Below are 23,479 nucleotides of genomic sequence, written 5' to 3'. Positions count from 1 at the left end.
GCGATGTTGCTGGAGCGGGTCCGCGCCGGCTCGGAGAAGGCAGCGGAGCTCTGCCCCTTCCCGCGGAGCCCAGGTGAGGGGCGGGCGCGCAGAGCTCCGCGTCCCCCCGCGGAGGCGCCGGCGGCGGCTCGGGGAGCCCCGGCGGGAGCGGGGCGGCCCGCGGGAGCCGGCCCGGCCGTGCCCCCGCCTCTGCCCGTTCCGCGCTCCGCGGGGCACCGTCGGGGCCGGCTGCAGGGGAGGGCGGGCGGCCCGACGGCACCGGGGGGGTCCGTCCCGGTCCATCCCGCCCGCCCCACGCTCCCTCTCGTTCTCTCCCGCCTCGTCCCCGGCACCGGAGGCCACCCCGCTGCCCCCCGCACGCCGGCGGGTCCGGCCCGGCGCCCGCTCCGGGCGCCCGTTCGGGTCTCGTCGGGTCCGGACCGGGGCTCCCCGCCCGCTCCCGGAGGAAGCGCGGCGGCTGCCCCGAGCTCAGCCCCTGCCCCAGCCCCGGCGGCAGCTCTGCCCCGCACCGGGGAGCGGCGGCTCCTGCCCCGGGGCCCCGCCGGTCCCCGCACAACGAGGGCAGGGACGAAACGGGGAGTTTCTCCCCGCCGGTTCCCCCCCGACGGCGGGCAGCCCCGGGCGGCACCCCGCCAGGCTCCGACCCGGCTTTTCCCCCGCTTTGGAAAAACTCCCGTTAATTCCTCTCCTAAATGTTTTTTTCCTCCCGTTTAACGAACGGGGACAGCGCTGTCGGGGCGGGGAGAACCGGGCCGCGCTCCCCTGGAGTGTCCGGGGAGCCGGGGGTCTCACCGGGGCTGGCACAGCCGGGTCCCGGGGCGGCGGGTCCGGTGCCGGTGCGGGGCCGTCCCGGTTCTCGCCAGCATCGACCGCGCCCGACGGGGGCTTCAAACCAAAACGACGAGGAGCCGGGGCGGGGGCCCCGCCGGTGTGCGGGGGCCGAGGTGCCACCGGGAGCGGGACCGACCCCGCGGGCCGGGCAGCCCGGCAGCCCCCCCCGCCGTCGGGCCGGTGTCCCCGGTCCTGCCCCGCGCTCGGCGCCCGGTTTGTCTTTCTGCGGCTCTTCCCCGCGGCTCTGCGCGGTGCGGTCACCGCGGCCGCGGTAGTTGCGCGTTTGACCCGGCAAGCAGGAGATGCTTTTGCTACCGGGGGGAGGAGGCGGCACGGCCGAAGGCGAACTCCCGGTAGAAGGAACGACGCGAAAACGCCGTTTGCCCGCAGGACGCGACGCCCGTTCGTGGCACCGCGGCCCCCGGCCGGCCTCCGTCGGGGCGCGGGGAGGCAGCGGGAAGGAGCAGCGGGGCTCACCGGGGCTTACCGTGGCGGAGGGCCGGGGCAGGGCGGCGGCAGGAGCGGGCCCGGCGGGGGACGGGCTGTCCGCGCCGCCGGAGGGGCCGAGCCGCGCGGTGCTTTGCCCGGGCCGGGGGCGGATCCCGGGGCTGGCGGCTCACAACGGGCTCGGGGCAGCGGCCGGCGCTGCCTGCCCCCCCCGCCCCCACGCCCCGGCTCGGCCCCCGCCCGCCGCCGGCCCCGTCGGGGGGCGGCCCCGCCCGGGTTCCGTTTCTGGGCCCCCCGGAGCCGTCGCCCTCCCCCCGTGCCCGGCCGGGAAGGGGCGGCGGGAGGGGTCGGGCCGCCGGCCCCGGGGGGGGGGGATTAAATACAGCTCGCCGCCGTGCCCTGCCCGCCGCTTCAGACCGGCCCGGGCGGGGGGGGCCGGCGGCTAAAAATAACCCGCTTTAGCGAATTAAGTCCCCGGCGCCGCGGGGGTGGCAGCGGCCGGGGGGGGGGGGCAGCTGCCGCCGTGATTTGGGGGGCCGGGGGGGACCGGCGGGGGGGAGCGCGGCGGTTCCGCGCCCCGGCCCGGCCTCGGCAGCGACGGGGCGAGGGGCGGCGGGGGCTGCGCCCGCGCCCCGCGGAAGATGCGCCCGTGCCCGCGGCCCGGCTGAGGGAGCGGGGCTGCCGCGGCCCGCGGAGCGGCCATGCAGCGTAAGAGCCGCGGGCCGGGCCGGGCCGGGCCGCACCGGGACCTTGCGGGGCCGTGCCGCGTTACCGTGCCCGGGGCTGTGCCGGGCTGTGCCGCGTTACCGTGCCGGTGCCGGTGCCGGAGCCCAGTCCTCCCCGGGCAGCCCGGGCCGGGGCCGCTGCCTTCAGCGCTGCCGTTATTGGGGTTATTTGTTCGGACATGGTGAATTTGTTGAGGAGACGATTAACCCCCGTAACGGTATCATCGCCACCTCCACCCCCACGCACAGCTGTACATCTCTATGTATCTAGATATAGTTATCTTTACATATAGATACTCTTATGTCTGCATCTATCTCTATCTATACAGCCGTGTCTATATATCTCTCCGTCTGTATCTGTGCCGATACATCTATATTTACATAGCTCTATATCCACATTTTTACCTACCTATCTATATCTATACCTACATGTATATATCTATACCGATATCTATATATTTATGTCTATATGTACTTTTTCGTTCTCTGTCTACTGTATCCGTTTATTTTTATATCTCTGTTTCTCCATATCTGTATCCCTGTATCATCTCTTTCCATATCATCTCTGTCGGTATCTGCAGGGCGACGGGACGAGCCTCCCGCGTTTTCATTTTCAGGGCAATTCTCATAATTTGTGGCAGTTTCTTTCCCCACCCCGCCCGGGCTACCCCGCCGTTATTTGCAGATGAATTTTGGAAGGGTAGGAAAAGGCAAAAGAGCCTGGAATAGTTGCCGTGCAGCTTTGCCGGCGGCTCGGCCCGGGGGTTAGTTCCGTTCCCGTCACCTCCCTTCTCGTTTTCCTCGGCGTCCCGGGCGCTTCCCCCGGTGTCCGCGGCCCGGGGCTCCGCCGCTCTCCGCGGCGCGGGCAGAGGCTCGCGCGGCGCCGCCCCAACGAATCGGAACGAATGCTCATGTTTTTCGGGCCGTTCCCCGGGCCGCCCCCGGGGCCGCCGTCGGGCGGCAGCAGCCCCGGGGCCGCCGGGCCGGGCGGGTCGCGGGCGGCGGCGGGAGGCAGCGGGGCCGTCGGGGCGGCGGCTGACGGGGGCTGCCTCCCCGCAGAGATCCCGCTGTGCGCCGGCTGCAACCAGCACATCGTGGACAGGTTCATCCTCAAGGTCCTGGACCGGCACTGGCACAGCAAGTGCCTGAAATGCTCCGACTGCCAGACGCAGCTGGCCGAGAAGTGCTTCAGCCGCGGGGACGGCGTGTACTGCAAGGAGGACTTCTTCAAGTGCGTGGGGACGGGACGGGAGGGCACGGGGGGCGACCGGGGACGGGGAGAAGCCGGGGTGTGTGTGTGTGTGTGTGTGTGTGTGTGTGTGTGTGAGGCAGCCTGGGTGGGTGTCAGCCCCGCGGGCAGCGGCGCGCACGGGCACGCGTGGGGTTCAGCACCGCGGACAGCGCCGGGCCGGGCCGGGCCGCCCCCCCCCGCTCAGCGGCCGCCGCTCCGCTTGTGCCCCCCGCTCAGGCGCTTCGGGACGAAGTGTGCCGCCTGCCAGCAGGGCATCCCCCCGACCCAGGTGGTTCGTCGGGCCCAGGACTTCGTTTACCACCTGCACTGCTTCGCCTGCATCGTCTGCAAACGGCAGCTGGCCACCGGCGACGAGTTCTACCTCATGGAGGACAGCAGGCTGGTCTGCAAGGCAGACTACGAGACGGCCAAGCAGAGAGGTACCCCTTGCCCCCTCCTCCCACCCCCGCCCCCCGAGGGCAGGAGGGAGACGGCCCGGGGCCCTCCTGCCCTCCGGGACACGCTCACGCAACCGGGCGGGAGGGGTGCCGGGAGCGTCTGCCGTCGGGGGGTGGCTGGAGGGAGGACGGGGCTCCCTCGCCCCCGGGGCCACTCCGTGGTACCTTCGCCTCTAACTCGCACCGTGCCGGCAGAGGCTGAGTCCACGGCCAAGAGGCCCCGCACCACCATCACGGCCAAGCAGCTGGAAACCCTCAAAAACGCTTACAACAACTCGCCCAAGCCGGCGCGGCACGTCCGGGAGCAGCTTTCGTCGGAGACGGGGCTGGACATGCGGGTGGTGCAGGTGAGACGGGGCGGCCCTCGCCCCCCGCCGGGGCTGCCCCGGGCCGCGGGGCGGGAGGCGGCGGGGAAGGAGCCGGCCCCGCTGCGAGGGAGCTCCCCGGCGTGCCCTGCTTGCAGGTCTGGTTCCAGAACCGCCGGGCCAAGGAGAAAAGGCTGAAGAAGGACGCGGGGAGGCAGCGGTGGGGGCAGTACTTCAGGAACATGAAGCGGTCCCGGGGGACCTCCAAGTCCGACAAGGACAGCATCCAGGAGGAGGGGCCCGACAGCGATGCCGAGGTTTCCTTCACAGGTCGGTCCCCGGAGCCCCCCCCCGTTCCCAGCCGGGGCTGTGCGGGTCTGCGCCCTCCCTGCAAAGCTGCTGTCCGTGCCTAGGCTCCTTTCACCCCCCCGGTGCTACGTTCAGAATTTTCAGCCACAGTGTAATGAGTGAAAACAAGTGCCCAAGGAAGGAAGGAGGGGTGCGGAGCTGCGGGATTTACCTGCCCGGTCCTGGCAGGGCTGCGGGGGGGGGGGGCCGTGGGAGCCGGAGCCGCGGCAGCGAGGGGCAGCCGTGGCCGAGGAACCGCGGGGGAATCTCGGCTCTTCCTGCGGGGGCCTGTGGCTGTGTCAGGTCCAAGAAGGCGCGGGGAGAGCAGGGAGGGCGCTGCGGGTGTTAGAGCCGCTGCTCACGAACAGCCTTTTCAAGGGACTCTTGGAAATACAAAAACCAGAGAGTGCAGAGTCACTCAAGGTTTCTGTGCGAAAAGTATGTAGAATTTTTTTTTTCATCCTATTTAGGAGTGGTTTTATTTGCGTAGGTACCAGTTAGGGCTCCCTTCCCAGTTCTGTGGGAGTTGTTACCTCTCCACTGTGCTGTAAAAGGCAGGTTGCTGCCTGTTAGGGGGTTTCTGCATCGGAGGGTCCCATTTTTGGAGCAAAGATTTCTGTTGACAAACCCAGGGACGTACCTACGCTAGCTCTTGTCCTGCATAGCCTCATCCCGCACTCCCCAGACCCAGGGCATCTGCTGTAGGAGCAGGATACGGCCCTGTGCCGGGCTGGGGGGGCTTGGTGCCCGCAGCGCTGCGTGGGGCCACGTCCTGCACGGCCCCAGCTCCAGCCCAGAGCTGCCCCAGGGCCAAGTGGTCTCTGCCGATGTCGTCTGGGCTGCGCTACCGCAGTGCCCAAATGCGCGCGCGTGTGTGTGTATCGTTTTTAGGAATACAGGAGAGAAGCTGAAATGCAAAACTCTGTGCACATATTTACACAGACGTACGTCTATAATGCACGTATGTTTATACACACACAGCTTTGCATCTCAGCTCCTCTCCCGCGTTCCTAAAAACTATTTGATTTTCAAGTCTGTTTATACACACTCTGCATCAGCGTCATTAAATATGAATATACTATAAATAATAACTAAAAAATGTTGAACAATTATTGATAGCTTGGTGCCACAAACAGGTTTGTATCCTTGGCAACAGAGCAGCTCGCGCTGTCCATAAAGCCCCTAACGAATGCAAACAATTTTTACTGGTAACTTAAAAAATATTGCCCATTTTTCAGAAGTGTTTTTAAGTCGGACAGGTACATTTCATTAGCCTGCTCCTGAGCAGACAAATACTGCTGAGATTTAATATTTTTTTTCTGAGCAATGGAGAGTTTTTCTTGCATCGGTGAGTGTTCAGGTTGCTCCTAAAAATGATATCAAAATTCAAGATAAACCTCAAAGCCAAATAGAAGCGCAGAACAAAAGGTGGGCAGACATTGAACTCACGTTCCCCTTGAAAGGATTATTTTTAAATCACAGTCTTATAGTTTAATATGTACTTCTCGTGCATATTTTTAAAATCCAAAATGTATTAGATGTTTGTACTCAGGAAAAATAATAATCCTGTGGCCTTCTATGAAGATCCATCAACAGGGACGGGAATAATAAGGAATTACAAGTGGCAAGCGCGTGGCTGCTCAGCTCCCATCCGTCTAATCTATTTATACCCAGAGCTCGCAGGAGTTCCCGTGCGACCGCTGCCAGCCGTGACCATTGCTCTCCCAGTAAAACCAGTCCATTTCCCTTTCAGATGAGCCCTCTATGTCTGAAATGAGCCATTCCAATGGGATTTACAGCAACCTCAATGAAGCGTCCCCTGCTCTGGGGAGACAGGCTGGGACCAACGGGAGCTTTGCTCTGGACCACAGCGGCATCCCAGCTCAGGACCAGTACCACGACCTGCGATCCAACAGCCCCTACGGGATACCCCAGTCACCAGCTTCCTTGCAAGCACTGCCGGGCCACCAGCCTTTAATCTCCAGCTTGGTTTACCCAGACAACAGCTTGGGCATCATGGGACAAAGCGGACAAGGGGTGCCCCAGTCCATGAGGGTCCTGGCCGGGAACGGACCCAGCTCCGACCTCTCCACTGGCAGCAGCGGGGGATACCCGGATTTCCCTGCCAGCCCGGCCTCTTGGCTGGATGAAGTCGACCACGCTCAATTTTGATACAGGGTCCACCACCGTGCAGTGGGAAAGGAAAGGACTCGATGCTGTGAAACGTCATCTACTCTTGGAAATAAAGGAGGGACAAACTGTGGTTGCTGAGCGGGGCAGGAAAGCGTGACGACATGGAGAGAGCGGACGACATGGAGAGAGCGGACGACATGGAGAGAGCATACGTGCTTTCGGAGGGCACCCCAGCGGTGGGTTGGCAGAGGACGGTGGGCAAAGGCAGTCGCACCGCAGTGGTACAGAGCGTCCAAACGAAACTGATTGTTGTGTCTTTACTAAACACCAAGACTTGTGCTTTACAGATTTGATATAAGGTATTTCGCTTTCTGTTGTCAGTGCATTCTCCAAAGCAAGGACTTGCTTCATCACCCATCCACCCTGAAACCTTTTAAAGAGAAAACAAAGTCCTCATCCACGGTAAAAGGTGTGACAATGTCTATATTTCTATAGGAGAAATGTTAATAGTGAATCACTTCAGAAATCCATGGTAGAAAACTCTGTTCTTCCAGCAGATTTTTTAAAAAGCGCACCGATGCGGTATGTTTTGTTTTATTTTGAATTTACATTAACTTTTCTAAAATGAAATGCTCTTTAATATGCCAATCATTTATCAACAACCCTTTTCCTTTGTAAAATGAAAATCATATGTTAATTCTGCTTCTCATCTTTTTAATTTGTAGATTGCTAGTTTTATTCTTCCATATAAGCATTAAACAGTGAATAGCTGTATTTACTACCAAATAACTACACTTCTATCCCGAGGTCAAGAGGTGATTTTTCTCGACCCAGGAACACTAGCGGCTCTGGGTTGTGAATCTTATGCTGTTCTTTCACATTCCTTTGCAACAGTTTTACTGCAAAGTGTCTCAAAAATCACCCCGATGTCTTGTTGCCAAATACCTTCTCGGGGGGTCTCTCAGCAGGGGGGTCGGCCGCTTTAGTTCAAGCCGTTCTCCAGGCACCGCCGGGAGCGTGCCGGAGCGAGCACACGCCGTCCTGGTGACCCTTCTCTGTTTCAGGCATTTGTGTATTTACGCAGCTATAGTGCGAGCTGATTGTGAGGAAAGGGAAGACGATATGTATATTGTTATCTGTAAAAATTATTGAATTAACTGTAGATTATGTGAATGTCCAGTGTCTTTTATTTATATTCTCGCTTTCTCTCTGATGATCAAATACTTCAAGATTCCAAATAAATTTGTCAGCTAAACTTTAAATAGTCTTTTGCTAAATTCACATCAAAAGCATCATTATAGTTAAATACAATACCTGAAACTAAAAGGCAAAGCCCCCAAAACTGAATGCCATGATTCAACAAAGTGTTGAAATACACTCTTCCCTTTTAAATACAGGAGCAACCCCACCGACGTAAAAAGGCTTTGATAAGCTGAAACAAAAATTGAGGGTTTTGGAGGCTGGCAATCCTTGGGAGAGCCAAGCGATATTGCTCTACGCATGCACAGGCTTTGATCGCGGTCAGGCTATTTTTGATGGGTCATGGTTATTTTTCAGCATTCATTGCAAAGGTAGAAATATGTAAAGCAGAAATCTGTGCTGATAAAGCGATAGAAAATAGCAGAGTCTGACACTGCCTGTCTGCGGACAGAAAGTTGCGCACATGAAACGCTAAAAGTCAGATATGGGAATATTTCAAAGAGAAATCAGAAAGAAAAGAAAAAAACCCCTAAGGAATTAAGCTTGACCAAACATGCAGCCCGTGTGTGTGTACACACGTGAGCAGTGCGTGCACGCGCATATCTTCATATACAAATGTCGTGGTCATGCTCCTCAGAGCAGAATGAAGCACTTTGCTGAAGTCTCTGATTGCAGAATCAGATGGGAAACACTATTTAAAGCACGTGGGCTTCGAGCCTCTCGCTCCCCTAAGAAGTCGGGGAATATTTGTACCGGGGTCTGCAGTGTATCAAGCGTCTTCGAGAGCGTGTGAATTTGAGACCGGCAGCACGCTGCGGCGGGGGGGCAGCGCCGGGGTCGGGGGTGCAGCTGCCTCTGGACCCGGCCCCGCGGGCGATGCTCTGGCACACGCCGTCCCGCGCTTTGCAGGGGACCCCGGGGAAGAGCTGTGCCGTCCCCGGGAGGCTGCCAGCACCCCGGCACCGTGCGCGTGGCCCCGGGGACTCGCCAGATGTCAGGCAGCGACACCTGGGAAGTCCAGGCTTTTGTTCCTTACCTTTTCCAAAGGACACATTGCCACTGCCGGAACCGGGTGACGTGTCCTTGTCTCCGGTCTCTTGCTATAGTCGCCCGTGCTGTTTTGCAGCTGCGGGGAACATGCGCTTGCCATAACACGCGGCCGTTGCTCCCTGCTTCCTGGGCCTTTGCTCGGCAAAGACGGGACACTGATGTCTCTGGAAACAAGCAGGGATTGATAATATTTGCAGAAAGATATAGATTTGCAAAATACTTGTTAACCCCCAGCGCTGGGTATGCATCTTTATAGCTTTTCCCCCTCCTGTTACACAGGCGTTGCACCTGAGGAGAAGAAACGTGTCCGGTTTCTGCTGACAGGGAGCTGTCAGAAGCCTGCCCGGGCCGAGCAGCGAGCAGCACAGCGGTGCCGCAAGCTCTCGAGATGCCTCTCACTACTTGCAGCGTACGCGGCTCTCTGGGTGTTTGCTGTTACTGGGATATAGGGTTAAAACACCCAAAGCAAAACAGGTACATACATACCGCCTTACTGCTGCAATATTCACTCAACAGAGAAACTCACTCTGTTTTTCAGGAGACCCAGTCCGAGGGCTTCGGCAGGGCAGGGAGAAGCCCCGCTGCGTGACACCAGGGGGCTTTTGGTGTAAAAACACCGCACCAGCTTGGACCTGGGGGTCATACGTGCAAATTTGCTCATGTCTCTGGTCCTGGGGGGGGTCAGATGGGTGAAGCTGTGTCTCCTGCAGCCAAGGCAGAAATTTGCCTCATTGGGGTCTGAGCTCTCGAGTCTGAGCCCAGGGCTGGGCTTGGCAGGAAGAGTCTGGAGCTGCTTTTTCTTCCTTCTCCAGAACTGAGTAATAAAGAGACAACTGTTGCTGCTAGCCCGTAGGTACATTGCAAGGACATTTCTTACTGAAATTTATGGAGTAATTAGAAAATTATGGGATTTTAAAAAAACAGATTACAGAACTGCACCCAAAGAGAAAACAAGAGTTTGTGTTTTCAAGAATTCTGTGTTTTCTGCTCTCTGGCCCTATGATCTAGAAACCCTCACCAAATCTGGCTAAGTGTTTTGCATCAAAACATTTTGGCAGTTCAAGTAGAAATAATATTTTCCTATAAAAGACTAAAGAAGACTCTAAAAGACTCTTATTTCCTAAAAAAGAAAGAAATAAGAACACGAAGACAGAAATGTAGTTGATTTTAGGATAATGCTGCTGTTATAAAACCACTGTCTAGAAACTGTAATAATTGAACATGTATTTTATAGATCTTTTTTTCACCGTTTCCCTCCCAGCAAATAACAGGCGCTGATGTTCCTCTCACTCTGGGAATTCCCAGCGGACGGCTGAATTTAAGAAAGGAAGAAATGCAAATCTCCCCCTCTGCCTTTGTGCTTTGCTCTGAAAGGCAGAACGGGCTGAAAGTTGCCGGCGCGTGTGCTCGTCTGAACATGGAGAAGAGCTCCCCGAACGTCCTGGTACAAAATTCAGGGGTTGCATTTCAGCCTCTCCTTTCAGGGCTGAGGCTCAGGGATTCCATTAATATAAATGCTTTCTTCCTGTTAAAAAGAAAACCAATTTGAAAGAAGCAAATAAAACTAACGCTATCCAACTGACTGACAGCTTGTAAAACCCAAACAGCATTAGGAAGAGGGGTTTTGCATTGCTCAATTTGCAGGTGAGCTTTACAACCTCTGCTGATTTGCGTGAGTGCATGACATGGGAGGCAGGAAATTTTTTGTGCCCTCAGCGAGGAAAATCTAATGTATGAATCTTTTTTTTCCGAACAGCATATTCATCTTTTAGAAGCAGTTGTGCCTAAACTTGCATCCCCTACAGATGCAGGAAATGATTAGATTTTGTGTCAAACAGTAGAAGTAACTTATTTTTTTCTTATTCTGATTTCCTGTATGAGGCCAATGAAAGCAAGCCCCTCATGCTAGGAGGGACAGACACCACCTTATTGTTAAATATTTTCTGCAATTTCTGCAGGGGCGTCAGCTCTGCAAGGGATCCTGTTTATTGCAGCGGCTGAGGCTGCCGGTGCTCGCAGCGGGCTGTAACCCAACGCCTGTGAGCCCGGCTGGGAGCAGCGAGGCCAGCGGGAGCCATGAGCCGGGAGGGCGGCTAATCCGCCCAGCTCCGCTCGCACAGCTTCAGCGGAGGCTACAACCTGAGGAGCCGGCGCGAGCCGAGCCAAACAGGGCCGGGGCATGCGGGTTTTGTCCAGCCTGAGCCAGGGGAACGAGGTGGCGGAAGGGGGGTGTCCCCGGCTGGGGTCCTAGGGCTGGCCTGGGGACAGCCCGCTTCCCTGGGGCACGGGGCTTGGGGACCTTAGTGCAGCTTTGGGGACATTAGTGCCCCTTTGGGGACCTTAGTGCAGCTTTGGGGACATTAGTGCCTCTTTGGGGACCTTAGTGCAGCTTTGGGGACATTAGTGCCCCTTTGGGGACGTGGGCCAGGTGAAGCCCCTCGCCCCCGGGGAGCAGGGAAGGTGGCTGGGGCTGGGTCATCCTTGGGGTCCCCTCCGGTGGCTTCTCGCAGGGGTGTCAGAACACCTGAGCAAAGGTGCTCTCCCCGCCCTGCGCATCCCATCCCGCCTTGCCTCTCCCTCCCCGCACCAAGGTCTGTGGGAGCAAGGCAGGAAAGCAAAGACCTGCTTGATTTATACACTGAAATAACATTTAAAAGCAGCAAATGACTTCGTTAAAACCTGACAAGAAAACCAAGCTAGCAAAAATATGTCGAGAAAAAAAGCACAGGTGTTTAAATTCGTTTTTTTTTCTTTCTGACATCTTTATTATGTGTCTAGGTGGGAGTGCATTTTGCACTAAACCACACGTGCAGACGTGTTTGTTGGCACACAGGTGTAGTGGATAGGGAAACATTGACCTAGGATGCAGAAAGCACTGCTTTTGTGCTCAGCATTTTGCAATCTGGGGATGAAAAATAATTTAATAGCCAAATATGCAAGGTTTCTGGATTTAAATGAACTTTTCCATGTTAGAGCACAGCCAGTTTCTGCACATTATTTCTCTTGCAGGACACACATATGTATATATATATGTGTGTGGGTGTGAGCAGTGTCAGGGAGGTATGTGTACTGCCTACGGAAAACACAGACCGTGATGCCCTGACAGAAGATGCTGTTTAAATGGTCTTTTTTGGTTTATAAGCAGAAACTGCATACTGGCTATCGAGACATTTTGTCTTCTTTCCATTTTGAATGAAGACTTGGGTAATTTCTAACAAACGAATAAAGGAGACCTGGTGTCGCCCCGGGGGCTCTGGGGCCAGGCAGCCGGCAATGGTGCTGCCGGGACCGGCACTGGCCAGCGCACCCTCGCTGCTGTTTCAGGGCTCTGGGAACAGCGACGGAGGAGTCCCGAGGGTCCCCAGTCCCGAGGGAGGAGTATCCGAACAGGGGGGACCCGCATCCCTTCCCGCACAGCTGATGACCTGACCCATTCGCTGTGTGTGAAGCGCTGAGATTCTTGTTCTGAGCCCAGGGAAAACGGAGAGGAAAGCTAACAAATGGCTCAGCCCTGACTCACCGGAGATGTTTTTTGACACTTATATATGACCCAGACCCTCCTCCTGCAGCGGAGGCAGAGCTGCCTGCTAGGGCGAAGGAGAGATCCCAGACATTGGGGCTCAGTAAATATTCAGCAAAGATGCTGCATTTTAACAGGCACTTTTGGTCACCAGCAGCCCCCAGTTCAGACAAAACCAAACTCCACACCTTTTTTTAGCTCCCCGGTTACTTTTCCACCGTGGTCTGAAGATCGTCTCTGTCTCTGCGGGGAGGGCAGAGCCACTTGCTGCCAGTACCTGGCTGGACGCGTCCTGCGTCCCGCTCCCACCCAGGCACTGGCCTCTTCCAGCTCCTACACAGGAGCCTGTAAAAAGTCTCTGAGTCAGCTGGAGGCGAGTAAATCATTCCTGACAGCTACATCTCTACAGGGCAGTTAGAATTAATGTAACAATTTGGCGTTTAATGAAGCAACAACATGCTGGGCTGCAGAGAATAGCTGGGACCTGCTGCAGTCATATTATAATCCCTGAGGGACCCAAACGGCAGAGACTTCATCAGATGCTGACTTGTTAGGCTGAGCAAACTGCCATGTGGGAGGAAAGCGGAGCGGCCGGGAGCCAGCAGCCCCCTCCAGCTGGGAGATAGCCAGTGTCGGCCAGCTGAGCGCGGCTCGCAGGGACCAACCTGCGGCTCTGAGCCCAAAACCATGTGGCCTTGTGCTCCGGGGATGGGCATCGGTCTAAACAGAAGGAGCGGCCCAGGGGATGCGAGGGCACGTTGGTCACGCGTTGCCCGTGCCGCTCTGCCGGGAGCTGCGTGCCGAGGGTCGTGGGGAGCCCTCGTGCTGAGGCAGGTCGCAGAGATGCTGAATCGGTGTCGTCAGTGTAAAAAAAAATCTTCTCAAGTTTGTCGGAAGAGTAGAGAAAATAAATCAGCGTTGGAGGTGCTGGGCGGGGGGGGAACTGGCAGAACAATATGTTTTGTAAATGAAAACCAGCTTGATCAGGTGCTCTGCACCCAGAAGTCTCTGATTTCCGCAGAAGTTGCAGGTATTCCAGCCGTCTCCAGGATAAGTCCTTTTAAAAACACTCACTGCATGGGGGAGGGAGGGAAGGGACAAATGCAAATGACGTCGGAGGCAATCTCCTGTTTCCCATGTATATACATATGCTCTCAAAGCATTGCACTTTGCAGCAGCCTGGATGCTTTAAAATAAATCATGCAGTGCATTTTTTTTTTCTTGCTTTAAATGAAACCACAGCACAAAACAACATCCCCTCACTTCCAAAACCATCCATGCTGGTTCTCCTCTCCGGGGCTGGCTGGCGTGTGTGTGGCCATAAACCTCAACACATTTTGTTGTGAAGCCTCATGGTCACCGGCTTTAAGGGCTTGACAGGTTTATAAAGTGCTGAGTGTCCCAGAGGGAGCGCGGCTCTGTTTGCAGAGAAGATGAAGCGTGCCATATCCAGCTGGTCTAACAAGGCAGCGGGAAATCTAAATTAATTCAGGAATCACTTCTGTTTTTTCCGAGGGAGGATGTTGTTCTCAATCTATGGAAATAGCACATCAGGAGAATACTCATTAACGGCAGGCACGGGGGGCACGACGCCAGGCTCCGCTCTCTTATAGTGGTGTAAATCAGGGGGCATTTAACAGAAGTGCAAAGCAGCAGAGCGAAACGAGGGCCCCAGGGCTGTGTCCCCGCACAGGCACCCCACAGCATAGGCAGGATTTGGGGTAGAAAGTTTATTTCCACTTGAAACAGCTGATTTACTCAAACCTGCCTGTAAAGAGGGATCCACCTCAACGAGCCCCAGCTGGGCCCTGCAGGTGAGGCCAGAGGGGAGTTATTTAATGGCTCCTGGCTGCCCTTTTTCTAGGGCTGTGCCCTTGCTGATTCCTGGTCTTCCTCAAGCATCGTGGGGTCACTCTGTATTTACTGTTTGGGACCTGGGATTGAGCTTCCCCTCTGTGCTGAAGGTCAGTGGCACGGGCTGTGGGGCTGGTCTGGGGGGAGGTTGTTGCAAATTCATGGGTTGTGGGGCTGGTCTCATCTCCAGAACATGGTGCTTGGTGTTTCCCCAGAATCTGTCCTGGCATTCGTGTGGGCCATAGGCTAAGCAGTGTGTGTTTCTTTATATCCATAGGGAGGTTAGTTTCCAACATGAGATTCTTTTCTCAACTATAAAAACCCCAAAACAAACCTCAGATGATCTCACTCATGTATGACAGGCCTTTACTTTAACACAGCTGGGTTTGAGGGGTTGGAGTTGTTTGCTGGATCCTTTTTGTGAGGCCACACAATGCTGAGCTGTGGCTGCTTTTCCTTCTGCATGCAGCAAGTTGGACTAGGATTTGTTGGGATTTGTTTTGTTTTCTCAAATGTGAATGATAATTTGAAAGGCAGAAAAATTTCTGGAGACTGGATGCTGAAATTCCTGCTTGCCTGCTCCTGGAGGTAGTCCTGCCCTGGGTCTGCTGCTGCCTCGTCTCTGGGGGGGGTCTCTGTGTGCTGGGGATGGGAGGGTCCTGGCAAAGGAGAGGGACAAACCAAGCTGTGACTGTGTGTGCAGGAGAGGAGGGATGGTGATTACCTGCTGGCTAAGGAAGGGCTAAACACTGTGTATCGCTGCACCAGAACCATTGCTCTCGGGTGCAGTGGGATGGAGGTCCCACAGTGCAGGCGATGCCTGGTGGGCTCATCTGAGGAGGATGGAGCAAAGCGAGGCTGTGTGTGCTGAGCAGACCCAGGCTAGCAGAAGGTGGGGTGTGTGTGATGGTAGTGGCGTTAAAGATATCTGTTGTGACTATGCTCTTTGGAAAATTAAATGTCCAGTGTGGTCCTTGGTACCCTGCTCGTGTCGGTCAGCGTGCAGCCCCTCGGACCCACCTCTAACAGCAACTGCTCTGATGGCTCTGACCAGCCCTGATCGAGAGCTGCGGGGAGCCTTTAGCTAAATGAGGGAGGATTTGGACAGCAGACCTCCCCGTTTGGGAACTGGGCTCCAGTTGTTGAGTTTATCGTGTTGAATTGGCTTCATATTAAATGGGGCTTTTATGAGAGCAATTGAGAAGGAGCAGAGCCAGATCCTGCTTCTGTTCTTTGCCACCAGCAGTACTTAGCACAGCCTTTTCATTTTCTGGACATAGTCTCCTTGCTGTGGCCTGTTTCTGACAGGAGGCTGCCATGAACTTCAAAATTAATTTTTCTGGACTATCCTAATCATTCTAGTTGAAACATCCCCTTGTTATACTCTTATTGGGACTTGGCTCTGGGGGATAAGGGTGTTTTGATGAACCTGCCTGATGTGGCAAAATTAAAACTTATTCTGGTTTTAATTTGTACTAATCATGCACTCAGAAATAAAGAATTGGTCCCCCAAGTGTTTTCCTGGACTAGAGGACCAGGCTCATCTATTTGCATGGATTAATATGCTGCATGCTAATTGTGGGATGCCAATATTAGCCATGCCACAGCAACAGGGGCAGTGGAACCACACCGAGTCAGTCTGGAGACATAGCTGTAGCCCAGATCATTGAAATACAAATTTGTGCAGCTTTTATCACTATATTTGCCAACAGGAAAATCATCATTTTCAGAAACAAATTCCCTCGTGTTAGTTGAAGCATCTCATTAACTTAGAGCACTAATTGGACATGCTTTGATCAGACGGGATATTTCTTTCCTGCTTCAGTATAAAGGGCAGCGGGTTATGTCCTATGTGCAAGTTTAACTGTTCAGCCCAAACGCAGTGTGATGCAGTGGGCTCCTGAGCAGTGTTCACAGAAGCTGTCACTGAAGTAACTGAGTACTTGGCTCGGATTTTTGCAGGCTGGTGCCTGGTATCAGGCCTGGCTGTGGTGTGCAGCCGTAAGACGTGTCTGTGTGCCCCAAAGCCTGCCCTGGGGGTAGGAAGCCCCTCCGTGCTTGGGGGTGGCTGGGGGAGGTCCCCCTGCACCATCCGAGCTGTCTGTGCCTCTCCTTACAGCACCAGCGTGCCTGGTGAGGCAGGGGCAAGGGGCTGCGGGTGCAAGGTCCCTCTGCACTCTCATGCATTCACAGGGTTTTTGGGCCCTGGCATGGCCCTGGAGTCAAGGTGAGCCTGGGTTTCTCCTTCAGGTATAGCACAGCTGGAATATGATTGCCTTTGTGGCTCTGTGGATTGACACATTTACTTGTCATTAATATTATATCAAGCCAAGCAGAGATCGAGCTGCAGTGCACGGAGCCTTGATACAGTTGTGCTTTCCCTGCTGTGCCCAGCAGGCTGGGGGGAGAGGACTGGGAGAAGCAATGTAATGGAAGTCTGTCGAAAGCTCATGAGCCAGCACTGAGTCTGGCCCCATCGCCCCTGGCTTGCTGCGTCTGTGGGGACAGGAGTCACTCGAGAGCCACCTCCTGCTTCCAGCATGGCAGATGTTTTATTTCCTGCTTGTCTTGGCAGAAAGACCCAAATGCTCAGCAGAGGATGGAGGAAGGGAAAACCAGAGTCCTTTAGTTTTGAAGGCCATCCTGCTCCCGCTGTGAGTTAGGGCAGGGAAGGTGTCAAACTTTAGCCTCCCCCAGGGAATGGCTTTGTAAAGTAACAGGTCTCTGCACCAGCACTCCTTAGGGCAGAGCCACGGTTAATCATGTATTGCTCCAGACTCCGTGCGTGCGTTGGGTGTTACATGTGCCCCAACGTGTAACACCCATATTGAATGGGTGAATACTGAATGATTGCTCTACCGATAGCTCTATCGGCTACATAGCTATAGCTCCATATGTGCCTACAAGTGTGTTATAATGTGTACGCTACGTGCATTGGGCACCATGTGTTGTGTGTACGCTGTGACACTGCTCACCAGTGAGCTGGCAGTGGGTGGATACTCCAGTTACAGATGGGAAAGTAAAGCCAAGACTTATCTTGGGTATTTTTCAGCTGTCACAGACTAACCCATAGCCTGATGGCAATTACAAGCCTGGAGGTCAAATTCATCTCTGAAAAGTGGAGTTGAAAGCACATGTGCTTGAGGCAGAAAGACACTGGTGGTCAAGAAAAAAAAACCCTGCAGGTTGCATTAGTGGTGTTTTGGGGAGCTGTGTCACTTCCCACAGATCAGGCAGTCGCGCTAATGAGAAGGCTGGCTCTGAAGTCACCTCTTCTCCATTAATTAAAGCTGTTTGGTGTGAAGCAGGGAAGAGGAATTGAGGAAGGGCTCTTGATGCAGTTACACTTTCCATAGATGTTGCTGAGTATCCATTATGGCCCGTGAAAGCCTTGTCAACATTTTTCCAAGGAAGAATGAAAATGTAAATAACTTTAAAATGATTCAGTGTCACTGTGGTATGGGAAAAGGTCATGCTATTGGAGACCATTTATCTTTTTGCCGATTTAAAGAGCTTTTTTCCTATTACATTTTTTGAAATTAATGTTTTTAAACATTACCCAAAGTAATGTTAACAATCACGGGGTTTATGGGATTGATCGTTATGCAGGCTGGGATTTAAATTGAAAAAGATTTGTTTTAGGTAGTTGTTGCTGGGGGGTTTTAACAGACTTTTTGATTTATTGCTTATAAAAATGTTTGCATGATTTAATGAAAAAACAAAACCAAATCCTGAGTTCCCGCAAATATGAGGGTAGAATATTCTTTGGGAGTGAGTTTGGGATTATGGAAGCAGAGCTCATATGTGCATGTAAATGTTAAACTATATAAACCTGAGGTGAGCCTGAAGGGATAGGGTCCTTATTTGCAGATTAAGGGAAGGGAGGGAAGGATGGGTTGGAGACTGTTTCCCCTTAGCCCCATGTAGTGCTGCTCCTCGCTGCTGTGAGGCATTTGGACCTCTGTGCTCTGCGAACCTGGTGGTGTAGCAGAAAGTCTGTACCTGCTAATGCCCTCAGCAAAGACCCAGTCTAGTGCAAAGCTGGAGTCCAGATGTCTGGTGTCCCAGTCAGCTAGGACACAAATGGTCTCTTGTGGGTTTTTGGTACCTATTAACCTGCCAAGTGTCGATACAAGTGCAAAACACTGCATGGGGAGGGAAGATGAGGTCCCTGATCTGGGGAAGGTGGGCCACAGGGACCTTGGAAAAAAAGGTTGGGTGTTAAAAATTAAGGTTCAGGCTTGTCAGTGTGGTTTAAAGAAAAATGCTTGGGAAGAAGGGGGTAAAGACGCTCTTTGCATCTGGTGAGGGAAAGCCCCGCATCTGTTCCAGAAAGGGCAATAGTGCCAGTGATGACAGGCTGTCAGGGAAGATTGGAGGTGGCTACCTGCTTCCTGCAGTGGCAGAGCCCAGCCCCTTAACAAGGTGGGCCAAGACCTTCTTGTTAGCTTGTCTGCTCCAGCTGTCCTGCAGCAATGCTGACTTGAAGCTAATCTCCCCTCCAGTCATTTCTGACTGTGAAAACAAGATGACACTTGTGAAAGGCTTTCTGCTCTTCTGCACAGGAAGAATTTCAATAGTACTGAACCTTGGTTTGGAGAAGGGGAAAAAATAGCTGTGCTCTTAATAGAAATGTTTGGCCTGCTGAGATGTACTTGCATTTTTTCCTCTTTTCCCTGCTACATCAAGTGTGATGGAGCAGGGGATGCCACAGCTGGTGCTTTGCATGTAATTTTCACCCTCTTGTTAATGACCTTGCAGGGATTAGCATGGCCTTCTCCATATGCCAGTAGATTATGTCTGTTGGCAGCTGCTACTACTGGAGCAAAATGGGATAGTTTTCATTAGGAGTGCTTGACACTAGGTTGCCCTGGGTGTCGTCAATCCTAAACTGTCAGTGCCTTTGAATAAAGCCGTGTACAGATGTGATTTATTAGATGTGTTGCTGCTTTGCTGAAAATGTGGCATTTTCAAGTCAGCAAGGTCTTGCAGAAGTGTGAAAGGGACCTTCTTGCTCTTCCCTACTCACTTACACTTCCACCCTGCAGGCTCTTTGGGGCTGTCCAGCAGTGCTGGATGGAAAATCTGCCCTGAAATGACTGAGTGACATGGACTTGGATGAAATAACCCCCTATGCTGTTCAGTGTAGCTACTCACTAGTAAATACATAGGTGTTTGTGTTTAGTGGGGGAAACTGTGTATTTTTCAACAGCTTTAACTTGCAAGTATGTTCTGAATGAACATTTCTATCCAACTTGAACGGAGGGTAGGAGGAGCAAAGACTCTCTTCCTCAGTGTTGAAACACAACTTGACCTTGGAATTATTTTATTTTTATTATTAAGAAAATGTTCAGGTTTACCACACAAACTTTTCCCCCTTAATTCAAGGGGTGCAGCAGAAAGTCAGGCTTCAGTATCACCTTATTCCTATAACTGAATTGGGGGCATATCCTGAGACTGCAGAATATTTTTGCAGACTCAGGTGGACACAGCTCACTCCTGGGGACGCAGTTTCTAGGGTGCAGGGCAGGGGGTGGGGGGGATCCTCACCCAGCTGCTGGGGAAAGATGCTGCAGAGGCTTCCCTGTTCCCTTTGCCCTGGGAGGAACCAGGCTCTCTGTGTTCTGCAAGGTTATTAATCCTCTGTTTATCCTGTTTTAAAATAAGCAGTTTAAAGGAGGCTGTCAAAGATGACAGGCCACAAATCCATGTCATCCTTTTGATTTGCAACAGCAAAGCTAAACCCTCGTGTGTCCCTCCCTCCTTAACAGAAGGAGGGCTTGTGCTCCCTGGTATCCTGCAGCAATAACCCAGCCCACCCTGGCCGAGGAGACCTGTTTCTTGGGCAGGACTGCTCTTTTAAAAGGGCCTAAGACTAGCCTGATGACACAGAGAGTATCCAGACAGCTAGTCCACCGAATTCCGTGGTGTTTAGGGCTTGTATCCACCTGACAGACCCATCCATCACCAATGTGATGTGGCTTTATTGAACAGCAGACTTGGGTGAGGGACCAGCTGCTGTGGGAGAGTCCCGAAGCTCTTTGCTCGACTTTGTGTTCACTCTCAAGAACGGGCCCACCAGCCCTTCTGAGCAATACTGAGCAGAACAGCTTCACTGCAATCTAACTACTTAATGGCACTCTTTGCAAGTTCAGTAACAACCAACTAACTCTTTAAGACATGCCAGAGGAGCATTAACAGCCATGTAATACACGAGGTATGATTCATCTTCAGTAAATGTCCCTGATAATCAATGGGTAATTATTTAATTGGTAATAGTTCTGATTAAATCTAAATTAATAGTGCATGTGGGACATTTGATTTAAAAGTGGTAATGTTAAGTGAATTTTGCTTATTGTTTATTGCAATACAAAAGCTAGTGTTTGTAACAGAGCAGCAGAGCTGGACCAGCCCAAATGCCCAACACGCACTGCCAAAAAAAAGGAAAATGGAGAAAAACCTCAAATTTGAATCAAGCTAATTTATTGGCCCATAATAGTCTGAAAACATTCACAAATACTGTCTATGGGCAGAGCTCCCACTTCCCTGGGGCTGAGGGAGGACTTTGTGCAAGTCTGTCTGAGCTGGGCACTGGGGGGGCTGTGTTGTGCCCAGGTTCCCCAGGGACAGCCGGGGTGGGGGGCTGCAGGCGCCTGGGGAGCAACTTGCTCTGAGCAATTTCCTAGTCAGAAGAAGACACTGAGGAGTGGTGAAAGAGTGTGGGCAGGGGATGATAAATGAGGGAGGAGGAAAAAAGAAGCAAGAATGGAGAATGTGAAAAGAAGTGCTTGAACTCTGACTGCAGTAGCATTACACCACAGATGGGTTTGACTTCTGTATTCAGCAGTAGGAACAAAACATCACCCTTGACAATTGGAGGCAGGATCTGCACCGCTAGTTTTTGGGAACGAAAAATAAAACAGGTTAGTTAACAATGGTAGTTCTAAAAAGCCCAGGAGGTAATTAGAACAGTCTCTTTCCATATGTAAAGACTAAACTCCAATACCAAAGCACAGAATAAGAAGTCACAATCATAGCTATTTTCTTGTCACCTATTACAGCACCAAGTACATGAATCCTGTCAGCAGGTGACTATCTAGTAATGATGCTAAGGATTGTGTGAATGAGACTGCAGCTGGGATCCTCGCAGGCTCTGGAGTTTCTTGGATTTGTGGCTTTTGCTGTTTTGTGCCTGTGTGCCCAGGCTGGGGAAGGCTCTGATGTGGGGTGGGGTGACAGGCACACCCCCAGTCACCACCATCTGGTGTCTGCCAGCTGGGCTGTGCCCAGGGTGTGATCCCCACATTAAAAAAAAAAAAGAAACTGCTCCTTTTCCCTGGCTTTCCCCTTGTTGGAAGTCCTACAGAGGTGTTAGGGTCCAAGTAAAACCACCTGCTGTTCTCATGCCTGGAAATTTCTTTTTGCAGCCATGTTGAAGTGCTGTGAAAATATCCTGGAAGAGAAGTGTGTGTCTTACTCACCATGCTCATGGTTGGAAGGGTTTCTTCCTCACCAGTGGTCTGCCTGACCTCTCAGCTGCACCCAAAGCTCCCTCCGAACAGTGCTGAAGATGCTTTACCCCATCCCCAAATTCCCTGATAGAGGAGGGCATTTCAGAAGGTGTAAAACTGAGCAGCTGGATTGCTATGCTGACCCATCTTCCCATGAGCATCTTGGGGACATGAAGGAGAGAAGGCAGCATTTATACCTGCCTCATGGTCCTGCAGGCTGTGGCTCAGATACCTGTGTGCTTTTGCACCAAGTAGGTTGGGGCCTGAAGAAAATCTGGGGATAGAATTGTAATGCTACTGTTTGCCAGGTGGGTTGCTCTGCACCTTTCAGGCAGGTAAAGGTTTCTGCTTTCTCCTCCAAAAAGCAAGGCAGATGAAAACTGCTGTAGGAATGTAAGGAGTGGCAAGCTTACTTTCTTAGAAACATGGATGTAAAATTTTTGTTTGATAATTTTTGCAATAGGATTTTTGGGTTTTCCAGCAAAAGGTGACAGTTACTGACAGCATCTGGGGGTTTAAAATTTAATGTAACTTTCATTATTCAAATTCCTTTTTTCATTAAACTAAGTATTCTATTCCTTAAAATAAGGAGATATTTTAATATACTGGTATTTGCAGTAGCAAAATTTAAGTCATGGTAGGAAAGTCTTATTGCTCTTTTCCCCACTTTAATTCTGTTCTCATTAGAGAAAAGCTTGTTCCAAAGTTTAGTTAATTATTTAGACTACCAATGTAAACCTTGCTGAAAACATTCTCTTGACATCATAAGTCTAAATTAGAAAGAGAATTGACATGAAAACAGCTTTAACACATTGGTTGTCACCACCTATTAAATGTATGATGTGATTTTGGCATAGTTAACATTCTTGATACCAGGATTGCAATCTCATGTAATATGACATCAGCCCAGAGAAAGATGTCAGTGATGAGAGTGCTTGTACCCTAGAGATGCCAAAATCCCAGTTCAAAACTGTAGAGTGCAACTGGTGTCCACAGCCTGGCCCAGAAGCTGGCAGGGCCCCCCCATGTCAGACCAAGGCATGTGGGAGAGCAGCAGGGACTGAGCCAGGGCAGGATGACTTCTGCTGCTGCAGCCATGTGCCCGTTGGCTGCCCCGGGGCTGCACAGCCGTGCTCTGCGCTCCCTGGCACTGGCTTCCTGCACCCACTCTCGCCAACCCCATCCTAGCAGCTCGGCACCTTGCTGGACTCAGCCTGGCGTGGGTTTACTTCGTGGTGTCAATTTTGGCTGTGTCTTTTCCAGGTGAGGGCATCTGGTGCTCTATTCTCGCTGCCCTGCAATACCCATGGCTGAGTTGGGGGGCATTGGGAGGGTGACTGGCTTCTCCTTCCGCATCCCAGAGAGCGGGTGTTGTGTTGATGTGGAAGCAGCCTTCTTGCTACAGCATTTGGGGATGATGCTCCAAACACTTCCTTTCCCAGAATTCAGCACATGACATTCACATGTTACAATTTCAAAGGCACACAGTTTCTGCAGCTCGGTTTATCAGGAATGAAAACTATTTGGTAGTGTTAGGGTGGGGAGAAACCACAACTCCCACATACTAGAGATCCTCCCTGGGGCACTGCCAGGTTAAAGCCTACCCCAAGGTCTCATCACAGTGTGAAGACTGGCTCGCATGGGCCTGCTCTGAGGTCTTGCAGAGAGCGATACCTTGCTTAGCAGGTGCAGAGGTCCCAGTTTCAGGGACTAGTTAACTGTAATAACCTCTGGATTATGATTAGTCAAAAACATGCTAAGGAGTGGATATCTCTGGGTAGGAGCAGAACCAGAGGGTTGAAAAGCTACTTTCAGGAACACTCAGGGACTATCAAGTTAGTCAGGATGCTCTTGATTCTTGACTAG

General features: G+C 52.9%; 1 protein-coding gene across 1 annotated transcript; it reads left to right on the top strand.

The window, feature by feature from the left end:
* Positions 1-3: 3 nt before the first annotated feature.
* LHX3 (LIM homeobox 3) lies at positions 4-6,517 on the top strand. Its single transcript, XM_072883169.1, has 6 exons — positions 4-73; positions 3,063-3,234; positions 3,472-3,674; positions 3,888-4,039; positions 4,156-4,327; positions 6,099-6,517. The coding sequence occupies exons 1-6, from the start codon at positions 4-6 to the stop codon at positions 6,515-6,517; spliced, it is 1,188 nt and encodes a 395-aa protein (XP_072739270.1).
* The last annotated feature ends 16,962 nt before the right edge of the window (positions 6,518-23,479 follow it).

The sequence above is a fragment of the Ciconia boyciana genome, chromosome 18 (genome assembly GCF_034638445.1).
Source record: "Ciconia boyciana chromosome 18, ASM3463844v1, whole genome shotgun sequence".
NCBI classification, from domain to species: Eukaryota; Metazoa; Chordata; class Aves; order Ciconiiformes; family Ciconiidae; genus Ciconia; species Ciconia boyciana.
The sequence above is the reverse complement of the archived record's forward strand: the minus strand, read 5'-3'. Positions and strand labels throughout refer to the sequence as shown.

Bases quoted from the DNA above. Each gene is read 5' to 3' on its own strand.
- LHX3 (XM_072883169.1), top strand. From the start codon at position 4: ATGTTGCTGGAGCGGGTCCGCGCCGGCTCGGAGAAGGCAGCGGAGCTC. The intron at 4,040-4,155 runs GTGAGACGGGGC...CCCTGCTTGCAG, and splicing joins TGGACATGCGGGTGGTGCAG to GTCTGGTTCCAGAACCGCCG. The intron at 4,328-6,098 runs GTCGGTCCCCGG...TTTCCCTTTCAG, and splicing joins TGCCGAGGTTTCCTTCACAG to ATGAGCCCTCTATGTCTGAA.